A 26,788-nucleotide genomic window follows, 5' to 3' on the forward strand; every position below is an offset into this window, starting at 1 on the left:
TCAGCGGCCCGGGGCTTCACCGGTTCAGATCCTGGGCATAGACATGGCACCGCTCATCAAGCCATGCTGAGGCGGCGTCCCACATGGTACAGTCAGAAGGACCTACAACTACAATATACAATTATGTACTTGGGGGGTGCTTTAGGCAGAAGAAGAAGAAGGAAAAAAAAAAAAAGAAGATTGGCAAAAGATGTTAGCTGAGGTGCCAATCTTTAAGAAAGAGAGATTTGAGAATTTTATGGAAACTCCCTTGATTATTGAATTTGGTGTAATGTTGAAAATCAGTTTGTCTCCCAGGTAGTTAAACCCCCTTAGCGTTTTTTATATAAGAATTCATATTGTTATACATGTTTATCTATCCTTCCGTCTGTCTATATCAGTATTTTCATAGGCAGTAATAAAAGTTTTAATTTCAGAATAATAATTTTTTAACAGTTGAATGAATGCTATTTTGTGTTACTAAACAAATGGTCTCCTTTCTCATTTAAGAACTAATTTTACTTAATATTATTTTTTTCTACTTTAAATATGTGAGTTACCCAATTTGATCTTTTTTGAAACAATCACAAAATTAAAATTTGCAAGTACAGTACAAAGAGTTTTTTTCCCTGAACCATGTCAGAGTCTCTGACATGATATCCCCCACCCTCAAATATTTCTGTGTCTTTTCCTTATAAACATGCATATTCTTCAACATGATTATAATATAACCATCAACATCAGGGAATTAACATTTATAGGTTACTGTCACCTAATCCGTATACTCCTCTTCAGGTTTTGTCAGTTATCACAATAATATCCATCATTGGTAAAAGAAATTCCTGATCATCCTTTGCATTTAATTGTCATGTCTTTTTAGTCTTTCCTTGTCTTGAAGTCTTTCCTTGCCCTTCATAACCTTGACACTTTTGAAGATGATAGGCCAGTTATTTTGTAGAATGTCTCTCAATTTTGGTTTGTCTGCTAATCTCTCATGATTAGATTCAGATTCTGCATGTTTGGCAGGACTTTCCTGGATTTCATTAGTAGGAGTCCCTTCAAGTTGACTTCTTTGACCTTCTGGCATGTCCTCTCATTTTGAGGAGCTCTTTCTTACTTTCTGGCACACCATGTTGCATTCTCATCTTGTGTTTGCTCAGCTCCAGCCCTGAAATCAGTCATTTCTCCAAGCATCCCTGAGTTCTTTGTGGGGAACCGTTTCTACCTTCTTGGACTGACACCGCCTACTAAGCTGCACTTTCCTGTGTGCAAATCAGCCATTCCTTGCTTGGATTTTATACTGCAGCTGTGTCCTCTTCACCCTGTGTAGGCTCTTGCCCCAGGCTGACCCTCTGGTGTGATGCTGTCTTCACCCCACTCTGGGCCAGCATGGCTCCCACTGCTGGCATGAATGCCTACTAACTGAATTGTTCAGCATAGGGAGGGGTTACAACATATGTTTTTATATCAAAAGCTGCTGGTAAAGGACAATTCAGTTCGTTTAGGGCTTCCTGGAAGACTGGAAAATGAAGCAATTGGTTGTCAATTTGATCTCCCTAATTTGCTTAAATATTGGAGAAATTTATCTTTTGCTGTGAGTACCTATCTGTTGAAGTTAAAAATTCAGGTATATTCAGGTGTATTTGTATCGTTAATGTAGGAAGTCAGGTTTAAAAGAATATCCCTTTAAAGTAATCAGTTATATATAGCTCATTAGCAAGTCTTCTAGTTAAATACATTGTACCTGTTATCTAGACTCAGCTTTTACACACTTTCGTTTATTTTCTTTTAACTACTTTATTTTACATCTTTCTTCACAGGTAATCAATTGTTTCCCCAAGCAGTGGTTCATGAATCTGAAAGGAGAAAGAACTATTTCTCAGCTAGAAAACTTCTGTCGATACCTTGTACACTTAGCAGATACAATTTACAGAAATAGTATCGGATGCTCTGATGTGGAAAAAAGAAATGCAAGGTAATTATATGTAATTATTTAATGAAATGGTAGTGATATAGAGTCTTTGGTTAGTTGTCAGACTTAGTATTATTAAAATGTTTTGGGGCCAGCCTCGTGGCCGAGTGGTTAAGTTCGCACACCCCGTTATTGCGGCTCAGGGTTTCGCTGGTTCGGATCCTGGGCACGGACATGGCACCGCTCATCAGGCCACGTTGAGGCAGCATCCCACATGCCACAACTAGAAGGACCCACAACTAAAATATGCAACTATGTACTGGGGGGATTTGGGGAGAAAAAGCAGAAAGAAAAAAGAAGATTGGCAACAGTTGTTAGCTCAGGTGCCAATCTTTACAAAAAAGAAAAAATGTTTTAAGTAGAGTCATGTTTAATTTAAACTATACACTGACTTAGTATTGGTAAACCTAGCAGAAATTCACATCAGTTTTCATTTTTGCAATTTTTACTTAATTCCTTTATCAATATGTTATTTATGAAGGTATTAAGACTTCTGGTAAGGCCCAGCCCTAAAGGGAATGAGTGAATGATTGTTTTCTCTGTCTCCTCCCTTGAAGAATTGGGAAGATCTCCGGCTCTTAAAGTGTCATGGATCTTGGTCTTTGGAGGTCATTATATAGATGTAAGCCCTAGAAAGACAGTCTAGTGCTTACCCAAAGCATATTGAAGGATCTCTCCCAATTTGGGGATGGGCGTGCTGTAGGTTGAGTTTTTCTATATTCGTATCCTGGACTAAAGATCGTCACTCATAATTTTTTGGGAGCAGCTTATGCATGATTTTTATCAAGGGTTGCAAGGAAGGAATGAATAAACGAATCATTATTCCTTTTTGTGGACATTGTATTGAGTGTTCTTGTAATTTTGGGATAAATCTCTCGCATAAAAAGTCAATAATAATAACAACTAGTACAATTTGGAAGAGTTTTCTTTTTAAAAGTTGCATTTCATATATTCTTCTTAATGTCAGTTGCATTTTTGTTTACATCATACCAATAGTCATACTCCTATAACAAAACCTTTTTCTTTTCTTCATTCCCCTTCCATGAAAAAGAACCTTATTTTCTTGAGAGAAAATTTGCTCTTTTACAGTAAAATTAAAAGCAAAGTTAGATAGTAAAGATTTTAGTGGTAAAATTCTTTGGCAGGTGCTTTTGGTTTCTGTTTTAATTTCCTGCTTAGTGTGTGTCATTTTGATGTTGGTTGTTGTTTATTGCCACTAATGTTTCTTTTCAATGTGTTGTTTTTTACTAGATAAATCCTGTTCACATTTTAAATTTTGATTTATTTATATTTAATAGTGTTTTTGTTTGGAAGTTAAATATCAACAAACTATTTACTTTTCTACAGAAAAAGAATTTCAGCAGCTATTTAAGTACCTTTTGTGTGCAAAGTTTCCTCACGTGTTGCAAAGTTTTACAAATAATCCTTCCTTAAAAGGTGCTGACTGGGGCCAGCCCGGTGTTGCAGCGGTTAAGTTCGCAAGTTCCGCTTCCCTGGTTCGGATCCCGGGTGCAGACATGGCACCGCTTGGCAAACCATGCTGTGGCAGGCATCCCACATATAAAGTAGAGGAAGATGGGCACGGATGTTAGCTCAGGGCCAGTCTTCCTCAGCAAAAAGAGGATTGGCAGCAGATGTTAGCTCAGGGCTGATCTTCCTCAAAAAAAAAAATAAACAAAATAAAAAAAATAGAAAGGTGCTTACTATAATTTTGTAGAGGAGAAGAGACAACTAATAATATCACATGTGTGCTGTTTCTCACAAGTGGTTCAAACTGCACGTTAAAGTGGCCAGTCTTAAAGTGTGCTTCCTGGACCAGCAGCATCAGCCTCACTTGGGAGCTTTGTTAGAAATGCAGATTCTCACACCTCATCCCAGACCTACTGAATCAGAACTCTGGGGGTGGGGCCTGGTGATTTGTGGTGTAACGTCCCTCCTGGTAGTTCTGATGTGTGCTAAAATTTGATGTTTACTTAATAAGGCAGAAGGACTTCTAGCTGGGCTGATAAGGAAGCCAGGTTATGCTTTATTGGAAATTTTGGGGGAGTGGAAATGATGCCGGATGGTGGATTGGTGATGAATACACACGAGTATAATTTGTGTTTCAGGTTATTCTGAATGAGCTGGGACCCTGGATTGGGAAGGAATGAGAGGCAGGGCTCTGAAGTAGTTTAACAAAAGATTACTTTCTTTCCTTACTAGCTCTTAATGAAAATCATTGATCTGAATGAAATTTTGGGTTGTTTTTGTTTTTGAAAATGAGCCCTCTGTCTCTGGGTTAGTCCTTTAAACATATACAAGTTTTCTTTTCCTTTTTTTTTCTTTGTGAGGAAGAGTGGCCCTGAGCTAACATCTGTTGCCACCTTCCTCTTTTTGCTTGAGGAAGATTGTCACTGAGCCAACATCTGTGCCAATCTTCCTCTATTTTATGTGGCATGCTGCCGCAGTATGGCTTGACAAGTGGTGCTAGGTCTGCCCCCGGGATCTGAACCCATGAACCCTGGGCTGCCAAAGCAGAGCCGCAAACGCAACCACTACGCCACTGGGCCAGCCCCTACAAGTTTTCTTTTATATGGATAAAAAATTTTGTAACCACTGTAGCTTGCTTATCTCTTTGTTTCCCTTCTTTAAAAACGTATGCTTAGAAAATTGATTGCAAAACCTCAAAAATGGTCGTAAAGTCAATAACAAATTTTCCCTTAAAAAGGCTTTTGTACTAATTAATGAAATACTGCCACATCTTTTCTCTTTTAGGGAAAACATAAAACAGATAGTAAAGCTCCTTGCAAGTGTTCGAGCTCTGGATCATGCTATGTCTGTTGCAAGTGACCACAATGTGAAAGAATTTAAGTCTTTAATTGAAGGAAAATAGATCTGTGAGACTGAAAAGCCTGTTTGCTTTCATACCATTCCCAATGTATAAATTTGTATATATGTAAAGTTTCTTAAACTGTAAAATATTGATTCTTGTTTTAATACAAAGAACATTATTAATATTCAATACTGTGTCCTTAAATGCAATTTCTTCGGAATGAAAGGAATTCACGTTATTTCTAGGAAGTCTATGAATGTTTTCCTTACTGCCTGTCATACTTTGTTTACAGAAGTATTTTATATGGTCATTCAGATTAACCCTCTCAGTTAATTGTTCTCTAGAAATGATTCATGCAGTGTAAATTGTGTAATTATGCATATATATATTTATACCACCGTGGAGTTACTTTCACACTGGAAATTTGTGGGTTTTTTTCCTACAGAGTAAGCCTTTTAACAGCAGAAAATTATTCAGTAGCAAATTGTCTTAGGGAAACTCCTACACTGTTGCAACAAAAGGGCTGGCAGGTGACTAGTGTTCATCACCTTTTGGTTAGCAGTTGCTGTCACTGTAGCTGTGCTGCCTTAAGATTGAGAATGGGGTGTGGACTCAGTCATTGGGTGAATGATGAACTTTCTTCCTTGAATCAGCATTACAGTCAAATGTGGGTTTAATGTGAACTCTAAATGATATATGCAACGTAGGTTTTTTGAAAAGAACATAGAAGTTTGATTTTTAGAAATAATAGACCCACAACCTAACTGCATGGTTTGGGGCTGACTGTCTTGTCTCATTCATGATTTTACTCCCTGACCAGCTTACAAATACATGCATTTGAATTTTAGTAGTCTGTCATTATATTTAAAATCCCACACATGTGAGTTATATATGCAATAAAGAATATGCCTTGCTGGTTAGCCACACCTGGGCAATTTAATATCCATGGTCTTCTATAATGTTTATACCATGTTGTAAATATTCAGAGAACTTGTTTTAAAGTTTATGCTTTCTGATTCTGTGATTTTCAAAAGAGGAACTTTTTGGAAATTAAGGACTATTGTTTGATAATTATATATGTAATTAAGCTTTAGCCAAGCATTAAATTAATTTTTAAATACATCGTTTGTTGTATTTTGCTGGCAACTAATTTTAGTTAGAGCATTTCAGATGATTCTAATATAGCAAGACTATTAGCATGTGTCCCCTTGGTCAAGTCAAATATTATTTAGAACAGTGTCATCATTCTAATTGCCCTGTCAGTTTTATCTTTGTTGTAGGAACATTCCTTATCCCTACATATTCATTCTGGATGAATCTTTTGTTATACCTTAGTGGCCTGCTAAGTAGAATTAAAATGAGAACACTTATTCTTACCTTCAATGGAATAAAACATAAACATATATATGTATGACATGCACACTATTTGTGCCTTAAATTTGTGTTTCCAAACGCATTAGACTGATTACTTTTCCTGTATCTGCTTTTAAGGACTCTTGAAGTAAACTCTGGGACTTCTCATCCTATGAAATCCATCAAGCTGTTTTGGTTTCAGGAATGGGTTTGAACACCGCACTAGGACCTTGATGTAACATGAATTTAGCATATAACTATGCATAAAACAAGTGGCTCTCATTTCTCAACCAGAAAACTTTCATTCCTGAAATAGCTAAAGGACATTCTTTTTTATGAAGGAAATTGTCACAAGATAAATTCAGAAGGTGACATTTTAATAAAGCTGAAGTTTTGTCTTTTTAGTTTTTTCTTTTGCAGCAGTGTTCTGAATTAAGTCCAAAATAGGTGAGGAAAGTCTTTGAAAAGGAAAGTTGTTTTATTGAAACAATACAAACCATTGTCATAAAGACTGATTTCTATTGTACCAAATGATGTTCACGCCCCACTGTTACTCTGTTGATGCCGTGGTGTCCTACTGCAAGCACCTGCAACTCTGCCTGCGGGCTTTCTCTTGGCCTGTCAACAGTCTGTAGAATCCACCAGGCCACGTCCCTGGGAGCAGCCCTCAGCTAAAGAAAGGAGCAGGAGGATAAATAACCCCAATGTGTTAGTTCGGGTCCTCTGGGGAGCAGTCACTGAGATGGCATTAGATATACAAGAGGTTTATTGGGGGAAATGAGACGAGGGGAAAAGGAGAAGGAGATGGAGGAGGATGGGAGAGCTGAGAGATCAGGAGGCAAGTGTGACCTCTGAAGGAGAGAGAGAATTAAGGAAGGTCTCAGGCTTTAGGGAACTTCCAAGAAGGTTTCAGCAAGGCTAACAGAATCCTCAATCCAAAGTCACGGTTCTGAGACTTGCATGTCTCCAGGAGCATGCCTTCCTTTGTATCCCTGCCATGCCCAGTCATTGATGGAGATCCACTCTTGGGGAATGTGCCCTGGTGCAACCAGGGTGTGCTCCTAGGAGATCTGAGAGGCATGATTGCATGTCTGCCAGGCCAACTTCCTGATCTCTGAGGAAGGAAAACAGGTGTGTTCCACATCATCTTCCAGAGGGCTCAAGTTGGTCTGAGCCGTATTGCCTGCATTGATAACCTGATCACCCAGAATTGGCCAAAAATTGCACAAGTCTTACAGTAAGTATCTTCCTCAGGAGAATATACTAAAATGTAGAATTGCCTAACTTTTTTAAAGCCAGGTTTATTGAGGTATAATTTATAAATATTTATAAAGTTTACCGTCTAAAGTGTGTATAGTTGAGTGAGTTTTGACAAATGCCTAATTTTAAGTGCTTATTTCCCTTGAAATCATGAAGAACTTCTAAAACCGGTCAAATGTTGCAGAGCTGCAAAATACAATATGAAAATGTAAGTTGCTACACTGTAGTCATTCTTCATGCTTAGCAGAACTCATCTGTAACACAGGAATATCCCTATAGGAAAGGGAGTTGAGAACAGCTGAACTCTAGAACTTCTACGCGTACTGAGAACAATGAAATACGTCTGAATTTTTGGGAGCCCTTATACTTCGGTAAGGCTGTCATTGTCCAAAATGTTTTGGAGACTGCCCTCCAGCACTGAAACTACAGATATTAGATTCACAGCTGCTGAGAGTGGCTTCAGACCGCCCAGCAAAGGCAGAGAGGCTAAACATTGTTCTGTGGGATTGGTATTGACATTCAGTGTTGACGGGTACCTGGCCTGCTTCTGGACCTCCAGGCCCCAGTCATTTATACTGGCCTTCCTCCAGCCCTGTCAGCCCCGACTCCAGCAGAGGCTTAGAGGTTGGACTGATCCAGTACAACAAGAATGCCCAGCACAGCATTTCTCAGAATATATACTGTGGTCCACTTAAAAAGATCTTTAGGAAAATGTATCTTACAGCCTATGCTTGACGATTCAAAACACGTGGTAAACAATAAAAGTTTTGACAAATCCTGTAGAAACCATTTTAAGCTGCTTTGCAAAAACACTTTGACCATGAAAGCTTACCTTTTACATTTAACCTGAGATGCTGCAATTCCACAGATGCTTGCTGCTTAGGGACCAGGAGCCAGATTGAAGAGAGAATATCCTACAGCTCCAATCTTAGGCTGAGCCCTGTTACGGCTCTGGTCCTTTGATTTCCATGGAATCCCTGTGTGTTATTAAAATAAACCCCTTTCACTTGAACTGTCTTGAGCTGGTCCCTTGTTGCAAATGAAAACTCTGTTTTTGTCACACACAAGTTCCTTGTTTGGACCAGTGACAATTTCCTTATCTAGCCTATGTGTGAGCGATTTTTCAGTCTGAACTTTTTTCGTTTGATTTTATTCTCACAATCATTCTGCTCTCAAGCTTACTACATTTTCTACTTATAGGTTTTCCGGTTTTTCCAATTTAATATCCATGAACTTATTTAAGGCAAATAGCAAATGCCATTTGTAATCTACTATTGTGTTGCCTCTCAAGACTACTGTTTTCTCTTTAACAAGCAGGCCCCCCTTTCTATTTTCTAATAGATTTCTGCAGATCCTAGCTTTACCCTGTGTAACCCCAAAAGAAGCTGTTAAAGAGAACTGGATCAGACTGTTAATATTCCCCAGGTCTGCCAAACGTTTTCCAGCATTTTAGATAAAAACAAAACAAAACAAAGTCCAGGGTATACTACGAGGAAAAGATAAACATGGTAAACATCTGTCAAAATTCATAGTCTTGTAACATATGGTATAGTTTTTTAATGTCATTCTTTGGGATAATCATTAATCATTTCTAAATTAATATAGCCCAGCTGTAGTTTGCTGGGGACACATTAGATTGGACCATATATAGTCACTGAGTATTTTTGACCTGTAGAAATGGCAATTGCATGTTTGAACCTGATAGAATTGCTCATAGGAGAAATAATTTGGTCAAAAATCAACATCTAAAAATCAGGCTGTTTGCCTTCCAATCGATGAAGCTCTTGGAGCTGATATCTGAAACACCTATCTGGGGCTGTTGCTGATCTCAGTTTCTCTCCCAATGAAATGTCACATACGCCTTGTATTAGTTGCTGTGACTGCTGTAACAAATTACCACAAACTGGGTAGCTTAACACAACAGAAATTCATTCTCACAGTTCTGGAGGCCGGAAGTTCAAAATCAAGGTGTCGGCAGGGCCGTGCTCACCTCAAAGGCTCTAGGGAAGAATCCTTCTTGCCCTCTTCCAGTTTCTGGTGGCTGTTGACATTCCTTGGCCAGTGGCCACATTGCTCCAGTCTCTACCTCTGTCTTTCCATTGTGTGTGTGTGTGTCTAATCTTCCTCTGCTGCCTCCTTATGAGGACATTTGTGGTTGCATTTAGGGCCTACCCAGATAATCCAAAATAATCACAAAACCTTTAACTCAATCACATTTGGAAAGACTTTTTTCCCCCGTAAGTTAACACTCACATGTTCAGGAATTAGGATGTGGGTATCTTGAGGGTGGTATTTTTCAGCCTACCACAGGCCTCACTGCTCATTTTCAAGGGCCAAGAAAGTGTCAGCCCACCTCTAGGCCCTTAGGACCCAACTAAGAAGTCTGTGTACACCACTGAACCTGTATTCTAAGTCAGCTAACCCAAAGACACTTCAAATTTGGTGAAAATTTGTCCAGCTATTTTCAAGTGCTGTAACAAAGAAGTATAAATAGGAAAGAGGGACAAGAAAAAGAAGGAGTAACAGTTTTAAAGTCACTAGTAAAATGGCACATCTTTTCAAACCCTGGGCATGTGCTTATTTTATGACTAAAATGATCTATTTTGAAAGGACTGGAAAAAGCTGTGGCCTTCTCCTGACAACTCTAGGAATAAGAGTCCTGCTTACCCGCTAGTTTAATTTGAAGACAGAAGCAGTAATTCAAACCCAGAACCAAGAAACTTTGACCTCATTGTCCATAGTCCAAAATCAAAAGAAACCATGAATAGGCAGAACACTTCTAAAAGAGCCTAGCATCCATGCTTCCCTCTGAGATAGGAGGGCTTCCTAGCGCAGGCTCCCTCACACAGACAGGCATAGTGGATGGAATCTTGGGTTTGGAATGAGCAAGTTGGGTTTCAGGTCCCAACTCCACTAGAAACTCAGTAATTTTTAACAGGTTAAATTTCTGGGTCTCAGTTGTCACAAAAAGCAACTCCCAAGTAATGTACTTAATAACATCAACCTCTCTCCTGGAGCTATAACCTTCCATATGTCTTCCTAGGGCTTACTTGTCTGGCATTCCTTCAGGGCTATAGAGGCATCATATCTGAAAAGGCAAATAAGAAAATTTCCACTCTTGTTCACTCCCATTTAGTTTTCTCTATAAAATGCAATCTCCAACTGAAAAGGATTCTTCTAGAAAGAAAAATAAGCAATTGTGGGCCAGTAGATTGATTATCTTAATATGAGTTCAATTCTGGGTTTGCTGTCAGTAACCACTACAAAAAGCAAAACAGTTTTTCTAAGGAGATAGTACTAAACAAGAGAGAAATCCTCTCCAGCTCTCAGAACTAAATCCAAGTGTCTTTGCATATCTCCTTCTAAGAAACAAGTGGCTTCTTTTCTAGTGAATTATAGCTACTTTAGTATCCTGAAACCAGGCTGGGTCCTGGTTCTCTAAAATGAATGAAGAAATGTTAAATTAAGCCATGTGACAGGGCATGGAGGGGGAAATGATTTTATGCAATATACTAAATTTAAATTCTGCTTTTGCAGTTAAAACAAAAGCAAGAAGGGGAAGAGGTAAGGAAAAAAACTGCAAAGGCAAGTGAAAACAGTTTCTCAGAGTACTGGGTTCTTCGTTTTTCAATTCCTTTTGACGCTGTTAGATTTGACTTCATTCCGATGTTTAGGTCTATTAAGTGGAAACAGAACGAGAAGTCCGTGGGACACACTGCCAGGAAGCATGATTTGCTGAAAATGAGGCTAAAATGAAAAGATGAGACACCTTTAGTTATGAAATCACACAGTTGGCAAAAGCTATTCGCCAGTCAGCGACACCATAGCTGCCTGGGCCTCAGTACAGCCATGTTTTGACTCAGTCTTGAGATTCTGGTTTGTGATTTCCCACTCTCCGCCGTACTGCTGAGCACTCTTTTCTACAGTACTCCTGAGAGCTCCAGAACACACCAGAAGAAAAGGCAGCGAACAGAGTTGTTTCAAAGCAGGCGCTGGCTTTTCTTCGTGCTGCCTCGGCGTGTTGGCGGAGAGACACCATGGACAGCTCTCCAGGCGCCGCCGGGCTGGTCCCGCGTGCTGTCTGTCCCAAGCCCCCTCCCACACCCGTCAGGCCGGTGGGGGCGGCCGGGGGTGGTCCTGACACCCATCTTGGGCACGTATCAATACCCAGCCCCCAAAGCTTTTCCCCAGAGTCCCTCCCTGGCGCCCACGGGGAGCGTTGGTAAGCTCGGAAGAGCGCACGCGAGGAGGCCAGGGAGACCAGATCCTCCCTCTCCCGGCATCCCCAGCGGTGGGACCTGCAGCGGCGGCCTGGGGGACGCGCCGCCGGACGCGAAGGTCACCGCGCGCAGAGCCTGCGGGCAGCCCACCTGCGCAGGGTCCGCAGGGCGGCCGGAGTGGGCGGGGCCTCCTCCTGACGCCCCGCCCCTTCCCCCGCGAAGGGCGGCCCTTCCGCCCCCGGCCGCGGCGCAATGCGGAAGAGATGGGCCTGCTGGAGCGGAAGTGACGCCTCCGGCGGCTGTGGCGGCAGCGGCTGCGGGAGACGGAGGAGGAGGAGCCGGCGGAAGAGGTGAGCCAGCCGGCGGGGGGCGGGGAGCGGCCGCGGTCAGACCCACCGGCGGCCGGGCGCGCGGGCGGGCGCTTCCTGAGGCAGTCACCGCCGCCGCAGCGGGGGCGGGAGCGGTGAGGGGCGACCGAGGGCGGGCGGGCTGCGCGGGGACCACCGGCCGTGTGGGGCGCCGTGGCGGGCGGGGGCTGTGGTGACAGCGGCTGTCAGCCTGCCTGCGAGAAGGGAACCCAGTCGGTTCGGGCGCCGGGTCCTCTCTTCTGGCGCATAATAGACGGATTGGGCTGCTCGGCGCTTCCGTCCCCGCGGGAAGGAGCCGTTTTTCCGGGCGGTCGACTGCCCGGGACTCCGAGGAGCCCCGGTCGGGGCCGCGTCCCGACTCGTGACTCTTCCCGGGTGACCATTCATGTGTACGGGCTCCCACCTGCGGTTCCCAGCCGGCAGTGGCCCGGGGGGCGGCGGTCCTCGGTTCCGCTTCCCAGGCCCTTGGCCGCCGCCCCGGAGAGCCTGGCGCGTGGGCTAAGCCTTGTCCCCCTCCCGTCCCCTAAGGAGCTTTGAACCGGCCTCGCTTCCCTGCCCTCCAACGGACCCTCCTTTCCCCCCGAAGGGACGGCTTGAAGTTTCCGAATCGGTTCCCTTGCAAAACGTAGCGATGAATCCCGAAGCAGGAAGCTGATAAACAACTCCGAACGAAATACGCTCAAAATTCTTCCCTTTGGTAAACATAAAGTAAACGGGAAAACTCATCCTAACCCAACCGTTCATGGACTTAGAGTGATAGAGCCTTGACGTGCCGGGAGAATTGGTCGCTTTTCCTCTTGCCTTTTGGCCGAATTCGGTGACGACTTATATTTTGGAACAAACCATTCTCTCCCCAGCTCCGTTTTTTCCACCCCCCCCCCCCCCCCATCAAAACCTGGCAGGGAGGGACTTCTGGATGCCTTGCAGTTCTTGCTGCAGGAGGAAACATCAGCTTCATTTGCTTTGCTTTGCTTGGTTTTCACAGGGCTGCCTCTGAAGAAAGGAGAATGGCGTTCAGCAAAGGATTTCGGGTCTATCACAAATTGGACCCCCCACCTTTCAGCCTCATAGTGGAAACCAGGCATAAGGAAGAATGTCTCCTGTTCGAGTCTGGGGCTGTAGCTGTGCTCTGTAAGTCGTGTTATAGCCCAGCTGATGATGGTCTCTGTTTTGATTTGAATTAATTCAGACTTAACCATTTTTTAGAGAAGACCCTGATAACCCCCTCACTGTATTTTATCTAGCAGATTATGCTTTTATTTCCTTTTAATCAAACCTTGCTGTCTTTTAAACTTTCATTTTCTTTTCTTCCTCTGCTGCAGGTTTTTCCTGGGGGTGGGGGGAGATGCAGATTTTGATTACAGGTTTTTGCTTTGTTGGGTTCTTCTGCTGCTTCTAAAAGTAAGTCTTTCCAAAGAAATATGGTTGCAGTTTATATCACATCACATAAACCCATAAAATGACTTGATTGAGATCTTTAATGAACAGAATTTCTTATAGGTCTGTAATAGTAATGGACTATAAGAATATTTATGTGTCTAATATTATTGGAGTGTCTTATGGTGACAGCCTTATATTTTCATTAAGAGAATTGTAAACAACTTCTAAAATTACATGTGAGATATGTGATTGATTTCACATTATTTTAAAAATTATTTTGATAATCTATTTTAAAGGACTACTACACTACAAGAAAAATAATAGATTAGTAAGATTTGGGTTATTTTGTGGGCAGAAGAATAAAATTAGAAATAAAAGATTAATTTGAATATTACATTTCTTTCTTAATTTGAGATTTTGGCAGATAACTCCAGTTTGGAATTATTTGAAATGTGATTGTGTTTTTAGAAGCTTTCTAGTGGTAACTGTTTCTTTGTCATATTTTTGCTATGTTAGGATCAGTTTAGTTGCTGGTCATATTTTTATAAATTAAAAATAGTGTTTGAAAATCATACTTACAAATATAAGCCCCTAAATATTTTAAACTATTAGACTTTCTCTAGATTCAATAAGTGAAAAGCATAAGACCCTAATCTTTGCGTAGAGAATATTAACATCAGTTAAAGTGTGAAGCTGATGTTAATTCTCTAAAATAGTAAAATTTTATCCTATTGGGGAAAAGGGTAGTGACATAATGAAAAGTCTTAAGCAAAGAACGATGTATAAGACAAATATATATTTTTGGTACATTTAGTAACATGATTTGAATGAGCAGGAAGGAGCTATATGTGTTCCAAGAAACAAGTGTTAGTAATATGGGTTATACTCAATGAGTATGGACTTAATTCATTCAAACTGTTTTTTAATACTTAAATAAACTGAAATATAACTGGCTGCAATATTAGTTTGCATGGCATATTTTTTCATACTACAAATATAATTCTTATACTGATAATTCTTAATTAAAAATATCTGGCGGGGTGGGGTGGCCCTGTGGCATAGTGGTTAAGTTTGGCATGCTCTGCTTTGGTGGATTTCTTGGGTTTGGATCCTGGGCATGAACCTATGTCACTCATCAGCCATGCTGTGGCATCATCCCGCATATAAGAAGTGGAGGAAGATTGGCACAGGTATTAGCTCAGGGCTAATCTTCCTCAAGCAAAAAAAGAGGAAGATTGGCAACAGATGTTACTCAGGGCTAACCTTCCTGGGGGGGTGGGGGAGAGAAATCCGGGAGGAAAATGTTTGGTTTAGTAAGTGAAACATTTTTCAGTTGCTTGTGTTTTTTGGTGACATTACCTGATTTCCTAATTTGTCTGAATTTTAAATGTTTCTTTAACTGTGGTTACTGGTAAAAGTGGGAGGTCAAATTTTCAATTACAAAGTATGTATTACCTATAGTTATTAGGATTATTGCTATACTTTACTCCAAGGTCAGGAAACCCAAGGATAATAATATTTCCAAACCTTTAGCAGCCCTCTTTTATGCCAAATAATGGTTAAAAAAAAAAAAATCCCTAAAACCAACCATTTTGGCATTAACATTCATTTGAAGGAAAAGAATGTTAAAAATGTTGTCTTAACTCTTTATTAATTCTATTTAGTTTTATTAGATTTAGACTGTATAAGTCATTCTTTCAGAAAGTTTGAATATTGCCTCTCTCCATAAAACTAGCATAAATGGATATATAATGTCTTAGGTATGTTATTAGCTTTCCTACTATAAACTTTACAGTAACACTTAAAATACTAATATTTAAGAGCTAACAGACCTTGTTATGAATCATTTGACTTGTAAAATTAATGTGACATTCACTTTGGAGTGACACTGAGTTGTGTATTGTGCTGCAGAGTATTCATTTTTAAAACGTTCACATTTTTAAAATGACCATGGTATTCAGAGAACTGTACTTGGAAAATAGTGGGGTGTTCTCTGTCTTCAACAATCCCAGCCCCTTGAATTTCACTGCATCTACCAGAAGAATCTTCTAAAATTCGTTTTTGATATTAAATCAAAATGTAACCCCGTTTTTCCATAAGATTGAGTTCAAACTCCTCAACCTGTCAGTCAAGGCCTTCCATAATTTGGCTCCAGCCTGTCTGTCCAGTGTTGACCTCCTTTGAGGAGACTCTCGTGGTTCCTCACTGCTTTCCCAAAGTACCATGCTTTTTCCAACCTTGTCATACTGTTCCTTTTTACGCCCTCTTCCTCCAAGACGGTTAGAATGCTTTTCTCTGCCTTCCCTATCCAAGCCTGTCAGTGCCAGCTCCAGTCTTCCTCCTTCAGGAGAATCGGGCCTGCCCACGCACTCGAGCTCACTCTTGTCCCTTCCTTCCCTTCATTTCTCTAGAACTTAGTCTGTATCACAAGCTAGAGACTTCTCTGTGCTGGTTTTGTTGTTCTCTCCATGCTTGTATGCAGGTGTTTTTCTTGAAAGTAGATGGTGAAAGTGACTGTAGCAGGACTCAGTCTTCTTGTACGTAAAGTGTATGATTTCTACAGGCCCTGATTGCCCTGGCTTTAAAGAGTAAAGTTGAAAAAATTAGACGTCTTAGGCAGTACATACCGTTGAGTATTGGCAATCACTTAATTTTCTTGGCTTATGAGAGAAGTGCCATGAGATACCCAACTTGAAATCTTATCTTTCATATTATTAGCACATGTGAAAAATAGGGTGCAAGTGAAAATACAATGAAATTAATCTCCGATCACGGATCCTCACAGGGACTGAGCGTCTGCTGTTCCTACCTTTAGGACTCTGTCTTTATGTTGATAGCATTCTAAGCTTAAATCAGTCATGGTGCTATGACTTAATCAGTGAATGAGCCGGTGGTTTTTAGCCCTGGCTGCACAATATAATTACCTGGGGAGGTTTTTACAAGTACTAGGCCTGGGCTTCAGCCCCCAGGAGATTCTCATGCAATCAGATTACAATGATCATTTCTGAGCATAGTTTATATAGGCCTTTCGATGATAAATTATGGAATAACTTTTTTGGCTTGCAAATTTTCTCCAAAATAACCATGTTTCCAGAATTTTAATGCTATTATTGTCTATTATGGGGCCAATAATGAGTTTTCTTGAAACTCTCAGCCTAAACCAGGTACTAATGCTCTGTAGCACTTTTAGTATAGTGCTTTCACACTGTGTGGAGTTGTGTTCAGGTTTCTGTGTCTGGCTGCTGTACTCCTTGAGAAAAGGGCCCATGTCTTATTAATTTTTGTATCCCTAGTGCTTAGTACAGCGTTTTACTCATAGTTGCAGAATAAATGATCATTACATAAGTGGGATAGGCAGAAAGGTTAACCTAAACTAGATTACAGAGTTGACAAAAATGCAGTATTCTGTGTTTGAAAGTATGGTACCTTTTTCTATAAAATTTATTTTTTATCTCCTCAAGAATTGCTGTTTGGCTGAACTGCTGATATAAAACACGTGTATTACACAATGTTTGGATTTGTTACTGAAAAATCCTATTGGAAATAACTGCTAGCCACATTATTAAGGTTTTTCTGAAATGCCAGTTAAAATGTGTGTGCTTGTTATTTATGACTTCTATAAATACTATTAATAATTTGTTTTAAAGTTACTTTTATTTAGATGGAAAATAATTTCATTATTGATTTCTTTTGTTGCATTTATTTATTTAAAAGAACCTCTGAAACGTTATCCTTCGATAATAGTTAATGTTTTTAGTAGTGTACCCATTTTTAGTGTTACTCATTTTTCAAAATTATTAGTCCAGAAAAGTGTGCAATTAAACTGAAAATTTGATGTGTAAGGAGCAGTGGTTCAGTGTAGCAAGTGGGCTCTCTGTGACTAGTATGTTGTGTCTGGACCTGTGTAAGCAGTAAATGTGATGGTCAGCAAATTATAACACTACGTATTTTTTCTTGGAAACTAACTTATTAAGAGATAAAAGAAGACATCTATCAGTTTTATTTCGGGTTCAGTTTTCCTCGTCTTTCTACGGTTACACACATAAAAAGACCATCACAGGGGAAGGACAAGGAGCCAGACAGCCAGATAGATGCATTAAATTCACAAGCCATCTCATTATTTTACAACCCATCTCATGCTTCAGTAAAGGTATCTAATTTACTTCATAATTGTATCCTAAGTAGAAGAGGAAGTAAAGACAAGGTCAACACATGGGAAATGGGGAATGATTCTAAAAACAGAAGTTATGGATCACCTGTTTAAAGGATGGGGATGTAAGTTCCTAGCTCTTTAAAATTGGAGCTTTCGTTCTTTTTGACATCTCATACTGGTGTGGTAGTAAGGATTAATTGCGTTTATCTGTCTAGTGGTAAGATTATTTTCAGGTTTTCCAAATCAGGGCTCAAAGCATGTACTTGAATAGATAGCCAAGTCATATCACTTTAGTCTGGACCAGGTTTTACCCCAGGTTGTCCATCTGTATTTCTTTGTCTACCTAATTTTTTTTTTTATCATGAAAACATGAGCCACAAAACTGTGCAATAATATTCTGGAGTTCTCTGTCACAGAATGTGAAGTGTCTTGCTTTTTCTATGAAACTGCCCACTGTAAAGGAGTAATAATAATTGCCATTTACCTGAGACTTACTCTGCCAGTCACAACATTGAGCCAGAGGTTCCTAAACTTTATTGTTTCATGGTGTCCTTGGTGTCTCATTAAGTTTTTCATAGCACCCCTAAGCCACAGTTCTGTTTGTAAAATAGTTAGGACCAAACAATAGATATTTATGTCCTAACAACTTTAGTAGCTGCTTGAAAAAAATATTGCAAACAAATTGAAAATAATTTATTTCCTTTGTAAATAACCACAGTTATTTACTAATGGGATGTGTGTGCCTGTTGTGGGCTGAAGAGCTTTTCAGACCTTGGGATCAGATTGGACAGAACCATCCTCATTTCCTGTTCTGTATTGATTTTGAAGTGGTACTTGGTTTTCATCATAGCAACCACTGAAAACCCACCTTCACAAAGATATGGTGTCATCAAAGGAATGTATTCCAATCTGATGTTAAAATTCTGAACTACCTCAAGCTAATAGTTTGGGCAGTGTCCAACATATGATGAGTATCTCCATGTTTCCTTCAATTTAAAATATCCTGCAGCTTTCCTGGGAGTTTGCTGAAGTGTCCTGGAGCATCTCAGCATGCAGTATAGGAGCTGTGGTGTTAGAAATGCTTTATTTCATTTAATTCTGTGCATTGTGCTTTTATCCCCATTTCACAATGTGGAAACTGAGGCTTGGAGAGATTAAATAACTGCTCCAATGACATAGCCTTACCATTTGATTTTTTCACTGTAATTATTATTTGTGCTGTTGTGAGGGTGCTGGTTATTATTTTTGGGTTTGGGGAATGAAGAATGAAAAGAGAATGCCACTAGAGGATTTTAAAGTTGGTTGAAATTGGTAGCATTTTCTAATGAGGGAAACATTAAACTTGCTGTGTTTTTGCCTACAGATTATTAATATATAAGATAGGAAACATGGTTTGATTTAGAGTTAGGTCATTAAAAACATAGAAACATAAAGTTTGTTTGCTGGGCTAAGTTAAATGTCAGGTTCTAGAATTTTGGCTGACAAATGTAGTAGGTGGTGATGACAGGCAGTGTGCATAGTTTTTTTTTTTTTAATTGCGAAATGCTGCCAGTCAGCATGATTGCCCTTTAGATAAGTTGCAGTATCTTATCTCTTTTTAAGAAAAATTTTCAAGTTGAGAGAAGTGACTTTTTATAGTTGACTTTTTCTGCACAGAAATAATGAAATTTAGACTTGTTATATATCATTTTATGTAAGGGTTGCAAAAATTCATTTTCTTTTTGTGAATAATTTTTGGAATGTTCATATTTAATAGAAAAGAAAATAAACAGCAACTTAAATATCAGTGCTTTAAAAAAAAAAATCAACTTCTCTCTTCTGTCCTGGCCCGGATGGCAGGATTAGCCTACTAATGTAGGGCCAAGCTAGTAGTTCCTAAGTGCTTTCATTTCTTTACCACATAACTTTACTACAAGGGAATAAAAGGTAAAGGCAAAATTTCTTTCTCACTGAACAGTGACACCTGTTATGTGACTTTTTATTCTACAATTTCAGGTCTATCAGATGTTCTGAATTGTCCTTTAAAAGATAACTAGGCCAGGACTATAAGAGGATGTTCACTTCTGACCATGATGGTATAACAGGAACTGGATTTACCCTCCTACCTTAAATAAGAGCAACTGCAACAACAAAACAAACAAAATACATGAAACAATTCTCAGACATCGAACAATAGTCAGCACAAGATACTGATCCCAAGTGAAGGAAAACAAATGAGTTGAGCCTTACGATTGCTTCAGTTATTGCCTCGAGAGCTTCCAGGCTGCAGCAGTAGCAGGATGAACCCAAACAGAGCCTGGCGGTCTCCCTCAGTTGAGGAGACAGAGTAGGGACTTTGGGGAAGCAAGGCAGTTAGAATTCTCGGGACTGAGTAGCAGAGAGGAGACAGCTTCATGGAGAGTTCCAGAGATGTGTAGAGAGTTCCCCTGGAGACGTCAGCTGAGTACTGGTCAGTGCCAGAGTGTGAGGAAGCTGCCTGAGGCAGGGAAAGAACCACCAAAAAGGAGCAGACAAAAATTCCTGGAGCTCACACAGGGCTGGGAATAGTTCATATTCTAAACAGCCCGAGTGGAGAAATCTTTCAGTAGTTGGGCAGTTGGGTTGAATCCTCAGGAGGGTACATTGCTTTAGTATTGGGGCAAAGCAGCCTCAGCCTGAATGCCTCTACGGATCTGTCTGACAGAGCAGCTGTTTCCAAATGACTTGATTTCTAAATAACCTAACTGGACTCCAGAGCAAAGTTTAAGAATATTTATAAGAATACAAAATATATTACACATGTATCCAGCATTCCACCTGTAAAATTCACAATGTCTGACATTCAGTTAAAAATTACCATGTGTGCAAAGAAGCAGGAAAATAGACTGCATAATGAGAAGAGTCAATCTGTAGAAACAGATGCTAAAATTAATAAGGACATTAAAACAGCTATTATAAATATACTCCATATGTTCAAGAAGTACAGGAGAGAATGAGCCTTTTAAGGAGAGACATGAGAAATGTGGAAGACCCAAATCAGACCTCTAGAAATGAAAGTAACAATATCTGAAATGAAAAATACACTCAGAGGGATTGAGAGATTAGTGTGGAGTAAATAGCGAATTTGAAGACAGAATATTAGAAACAACGCAAAATGAAAGACAAAAAAGATGAAAATAAATAAACAGAGCATCAGTGGGCTGTGGGACAACTTCAGGTGGCCCAGGGTATATGTCTAATTGGATTCCTAGAAGGAAGGGAGTGGGGCAGGAACATATTTGAAGAAATTTGATGGAAACTATAAATCCACAGATCCAAGAAGCTAAATGAATCCTAAGCAGAAGAAACAGGAAGAAAACTATACCCAAATACATAATCAAATTGCTTGAAACCACTGATACAGGGAAAAGTCTTAAAAGCAGCCCAAGATAAAAAAGACATATGTACAGAAGAATGAAGATACAGATGATGATAGACTTTTCTTCAAGAAACAGTCCAAGTCAGAAGACGTAGAGCAAGAGCTTTAAAGTAGTGAAAGGGAAAAAAATCCCCCAAAACTGTCCACCCAGGCTTCTGTATGTAACCACAAAGCTGATGTGAAGACTCTTTCAGATATGCAAAAGCTAAAAAAAGCCAGTTGTAATAGGCAGCAGTTTAAATAGTATTGCTTTTCTTTGCATCTAGTGCCAACATTTTCAAAAATTCTGAAGTGGTAAAGTCTGAATCAGTGAAATTTTGTTATTTAGTTATGTTTAAACTGTAAGTTTGAAAGAAGCATAAAGAGTGGAGTGGACTAGTGCAATTGGCGTTAGCCTCTTTAGAATGCCAAAACGAGGTATCGCTTTAAAAATTATATATATTTTTACTGCTGACAATTTAAATTTGGTTGAGTTTTTTACTGTTTGTTAATAAAGCATTTGTTTTCATCTGTTTCCACTAAAATAGATTTTGCAAGTGTAAGCCATTGTTCCTCTGTAATGGTACATAATATAAGCACACGTATTCACATTGGAGTGCATTTCATAGCCACTGAACTAGTCAAATTACTGTGAGTAATTTGGCATTTGGAGAGATGAATTAATTCCTCTTGGTCAGTTGGACACTATTTAATTACTCCCTCAGTTTGGGTTGAAAGACTTTATATGCCCTTTAATTCCTGGATGATTTTGAGATAACTAAGTCAGTGAAAAGAAAAAATAAAAACCAGAATGTTTCTTATTAAGTTATTGGCTAAACCATTAAATATTCCTATATATTGAATATTATTAAAATACCCTCTTCCATTTTATTATAGCCCTCTTCTATGACTTTATATATATAAAGTGTGTTTACTTATATAAACCACGTCTTAGCAATAAATATTTATCATGGATTGTGTTTCATTTTATTCACTGGTAGACCATGGGATTGCTGTAGTCTGTTGAATACCTTACTGAAATGTAGATAAAGTCTTTTAATATCTTGTGGACCATGTGCAAAGTATAGGCAGGTGAATCTTATAATTAAGTAAATTTCTAGCTGATTGTACATTAGTGCTCATTAGTGGTCTGTCCTTGGTCAACATTGAGGATATGTCTGGCCCATCTTGTTTAACAGTTTCATCATTCTCTTGGAGAATGGGGTAGACAGTATGGTTATCAGATTTGTAGATGTTGCAAAACTGTGTGGGACTGATACAGATCTAGGTAGAATAATTATTTGCTTTGGATGGCACAGTCGAGATCCAGCTTTTTCAAACTGAGATAATGGGTTAGAACCCACAAAATGAAAATGCACTTCCCCTTTTAGTGGATCATTTTGAGTTTTGTGTCTGTTCCTGAACCAGCTGCTATGGCTACAGGGATATCATGTACTATTTGAATCAAGCAGATGATGGGCAAAAGAAGATAGAAATTACAATGATTGTCTGAGTTCCCATAATATCCCAACCTGTACGGTGGCTACATAATAAGGAGGGGTTGGAGTAGATATGGGGTGGACAGTCACATTGACCACTGCATTCCTTCAAACTAGATCCTCCTTTTTTTTTTTTTTTGAGGAAGATTAGCCCTTAGCTAACATCTGCTGCCAATCCTCCTCTTTTCGCTGAAGAAGACTGGCCCTGAGCTAACATCTGTGCCTATCGTCCTCTATTTTATATGTGGGATGCCTGCCACAGCACGGCTTGACAAGTGGTGTGTAGATCCGCACCTGGGATCCAAATCGGCAAAAGCCCAGGCTGTCGAAGTGGAACATGTAAACTTAACGGCTGCACCACCGGGCCGACCTCAAACCCCCTCTTCATTCAGTCTTCCTTATTTCAGTGGGTTTTACTCCATCCACCTAGTTGTTTAACCCAAAACTTAAGAATCACTGTCTACACCTCCTTCTCTCTCACTTCACACATTCTTACCAGATCCGGTCAGCTCAACCTCCTAATTTCATTGAGAGTCCATTCACTTCATTGTTGTAGCTGTTTCTACCCCAGTCAAGCCATTGGAGTCTCTTTCTTGGACTGTTATTATAGCCTCCCTACCTGGTCTCCCTGCTTCCACTCCCTCACCCACTCTCCAATCTTTTTAAAAACACAGTTTAGATCGTATTGTTTCCCTGCTTAAAACCCTTCAGTGGTTGGCTACTGAAGTTAAATTCCAAACTCTTTAAAATGCCCACAATAAAATCAGCGAGTTCCTGCCTCCATCTTCAGTCTTAGGCTTTTTGCCTCTTGGTTTCTGTGTTTCAGCCACATTGGCCTTCTTTGAAAGGTTCTGAATGTACCAAATTCTTTCTGGTCTCAGGGTCTTCACATATACTGTTCCTTCTGCTTAAAATTTTATTTTTTAAAATAAACTTCTTCACACATGAGAAAAAGTATGTAAATCATAAACGTACAACTTGATAAATTATTGTAGAGTGAACATACCTATGTTACCACTACCAGGTTGAGAAATAGAAAATTATCACTAGCTTTTCAGAAGATTCCCTCATGTTCTTTCCCAGTTATTATCTCCACCATGATCTTCAAAGATAATCACTGTCCTCACTTCTTACATCATAGATTAGTTTTATCTGGTTTTCAACTTAACCTAAACGGAAGCATTCAATATGTATTCTGTTGTGTTTGGCTTCTTTCACTCAATGTTATATATGGGAGATCATCCATGTTGTAGCATATGGCAGTAGTTTATTCATTTTCATTGCTATGTAGTATTCCATTATATGAATAGTCCAGTATTTGTTCTGTTGACATTTGCTTTATTTCCAGTTTTTTCTATTATGAGTGACACTAGTATGCACATCCTTGTACATGTCTTTTGGTACACATATCTGCACTTTTCTGTTGGGTATATTCTTGGGAATGGAATTGCTGGGTCATACAGGGTATGTGTATATTGCCTAGAACATTTTTGCCCCACGCCTCATTTAGCTAACTTCCTGTTTATTCTTTAGGTCTCAGCTTAAAGATCACTTCCTCAGGCAGGCAGGCCTCTTAAACCACTACCCTCCCCCAACAAACCATTTTAAATTCAGTCCTACTGTTGCAGTCCGTTGGAACTTCATCATAGTACCTACTAGAATTTATAATTTTGCATTTGTAGGATTTAAAAAATGCCTCTTCCTAATAGAAGGTATTGGGGCACTGACCTTTTTTATTCCCAGAACCTTGTGAGGGTCCTGTTACATGGTAGGCATTCAGTAAATATTTGTTGCATGAGTGAGTAAGAGGTTATTTATATTTTGAAATGTTGGCAAGTTTGGAATGTGTAGTTTATCCAGAACATTAATTTTCATAGTTTACTGTCTCTCAGCTGGAATTTTAATTATTATACAAAGTAAACCTTTCCCTTTTAAAATAATTTTTCTCTTTATGTATGATGAAATGGAAAGAGGCTTTACTGCCAGCTAGTTATATGATCTTGGATGAATCACCTAATCTCTAGTCTTTTTCTTCTGAAAATGAGTAGCTTGGACTGCATGATCTCTAGGATTCTCTGACTAGAGGCCCTCTGGTACTACACCAAAGTGCTACCTGCATGCAAATAAGCTGACCACAAACTGCCGTGCATGCAACCACAGGCAAATTGTGATTCTAGGAAGATCGTACTAATTTGTAATCCTGTTTTCACATTCTGATTGACTTTCTTTAGCTTGGTTTTTGTATCAGCTAAAGAAAGATGGTCTATTCCCCATTTAGAAGATTTGAGCCACAGCAGGATGTTGACATTGGATAGCAGGACCTTCACTGGGTAGCTTAATTATTTAGTTTGAATTATTGTAATTCATCACAAGTTAGAGAAATTTACATTTAAATTTAATCCTCAAAATATCACTTAAATTAAAAACAAATGACTTTTAAACTATCTGATGATCTTAGGTAATAAGTTAATTTTGTTTCTTTTCATTCAGATGGTGGAGTTAGCAATTCAGGTGTGATCACCATGTGACCATTATTCCGTGTTTAATAAGCCTCTGTTTTAGGGTCACAGCTCATGAAAATTAAGGAGTCGGTATATGATTATGTTTTTGCCTGAATTTCCATAGTCTGATCTTAGGCTTCATTATTTGCCTTAAATACTGATTTGAGAATGGAGGATGTAATACCAACAATGCTGAATAATGCCAGTTATGTCATATGACATAGTGCTATAAAAGTAAGTCACTCTAGCAAAGAATGGTGTTGAATACTGTGATAGAGAACAATTAGTTTGTTGAATTTTGATAGGAAACAATTGATATATTTATACTCTGAATGTTTTCTGTAGCCTATAAATAGGTCATCTCTACAGCTTCTGTTTTCATTACTTTCCTCTAGCTGAAATAGGAAATGTTGTAGGTTAGGTGTGCTTTCAGTCATGAATTTGCTTTCAGTTAAAAGAACTTTGAAAACATGCACAGAGCTAAAATAATGAATAAGTTATCCGAATTAAGTTATAGGATATCACTACCTCCTGGCTTTATGTAGTTTTAAAAGTTTCTTAATCTCTTCTGTGATGAGCAAAGGTGAGCTTATTATTTTCCAAGGATAGTTTCAACAGAGTAGGATATTAAAGCTAAGCTATTTAGAATGAATGAAGGAAAGCATTTATGACAGGGTATAGCAACATTTATCCTTCCTAGGGTCTGCATTCTGGAATTGCCAAGGCTTTTCCTTTCCCAATTTATTGTATATTTATTACTTGATGAATATATGATAGCTTTGGGAAGAGCGGGCCATGGAGCCATTCTCAAGGTTGTAGGACTTAATTGCTCTCTTCCAAGTTTGTAAAAGTCCCAATGTCCATTGAACTTTTGACTAATACACCTCTGGGCTAGGGTAGTTGGAAGAAAGTACCTCTCTGATCGCTTAGAATTCCTGTCGCCTCTGCTCTCTCACTGGCTGGCCAGCATTATCTTGTCTTCTCTCTTTTGTGAATTTATCCAGTATGCCAAAGAATGTTGTCAAAATAAATTTTACCATTTTATTTTGGGAGGTATCGAACATTCATCAAAGAAGAGAGAAGATTGTCATTGATTCCCATGTGTCTGTCACCCAGCCTCAAGGATTATTAACTCATGATATTAACTAGTATCAAGGATTATTAACACATTAACTTGGGTTTATCTGTATCTCTTGTCCACTGTCTCCCACTCCCCATTTATTTTGAAGTAAATCTCAAATGTCATTTAATTTCATCCGTAAATATTTTTATAGGAATAAATGTTTATGGCACATATTTTATTTTGCTTTTAATTCTATTTTCTGACCTTATTCATATTTATATATTCACTAGGGCTAGAATCACTGGGCCTTCACTTTATCGGTTCTAATGTTGTGAAGATGTGTTAAAAAATATAGCTGTTAATTGTAAATTTATGCTTAAGATAGCTTTGTGTTCTCAGGAAATGTGTGTTGACGTTAGATTGAAGACTAAGAAAAGATCTAAAGCATGATTGAAAGAAAGTGTTGAATGTGACACGAGAAGAGTTTTCCCTTTTAAAATAAGCTGTTGAGCTAGTTAGGTACCACTGATCCCTGTGGTGTCATAAGGAGTAACTTCAGAAGTCAGGTTCACCTTCCTGGGGAGCTACAGAGACACAGCCCTCCTTACCTCAGCCGAGCTGCTGAGGATCTTGATGGGCTCAGAGTTACTCCCCCAACAGTGGTATTCTTGGACACTCATACCTACTTGTGGTTGAAATCAGTAACTTGTAAAAAGAAAGGTTTGTTTTTCCTAACATTTTGTTTGTTTAAAAACACCAACATGAAGAGGAGAAAAAAAATACAAACGTCTCTACAAATAACAGTCTATTCCGCTCATTGAATGCACAGGAGATACCTTGAAAGACGACACT

At 39.2% G+C, this 26,788-nt stretch overlaps 2 protein-coding genes across 7 annotated transcripts in view; both read left to right on the forward strand.

Moving 5' to 3' along the window:
• LOC124234298 (PAX3- and PAX7-binding protein 1-like) overlaps positions 1 to 4,952 on the forward strand; it is a 34,947-nt gene extending 29,995 nt beyond the window's left edge. The window contains exons 17-18 of the mRNA XM_046651600.1: positions 1,800 to 1,954; positions 4,706 to 4,952. Of these exons, the coding sequence (XP_046507556.1) occupies positions 1,800 to 1,954; positions 4,706 to 4,823 (273 nt within the window). The 3' untranslated portion in view covers positions 4,824 to 4,952. The remainder of the gene's footprint in view (positions 1 to 1,799; positions 1,955 to 4,705) is intronic.
• Positions 4,953 to 11,848: 6,896 nt separating this feature from the next.
• Positions 11,849 to 26,788, forward strand: part of LOC124234301 (synaptojanin-1) — an 88,366-nt gene continuing 73,426 nt past the window's right edge. For 2 of the 6 annotated variants that reach the window (XM_046651607.1, XM_046651608.1), the window contains exons 1-2: positions 12,546 to 12,661; positions 12,950 to 13,095. In XM_046651607.1, the coding sequence (XP_046507563.1) occupies positions 12,972 to 13,095 (124 nt within the window). In that variant the 5' untranslated portion in view covers positions 12,546 to 12,661; positions 12,950 to 12,971. Of the gene's footprint in view, positions 11,947 to 11,982; positions 12,060 to 12,543; positions 12,662 to 12,949; positions 13,096 to 26,788 lie in introns of those variants that run through there. The other 4 variants (XM_046651603.1, XM_046651604.1, XM_046651605.1 and 1 more) reach the window with 4 other exon arrangements.

This window comes from Equus quagga, unplaced genomic scaffold, assembly GCF_021613505.1.
Source record: "Equus quagga isolate Etosha38 unplaced genomic scaffold, UCLA_HA_Equagga_1.0 73442_RagTag, whole genome shotgun sequence".
Classification (NCBI taxonomy): domain Eukaryota; kingdom Metazoa; phylum Chordata; class Mammalia; order Perissodactyla; family Equidae; genus Equus; species Equus quagga.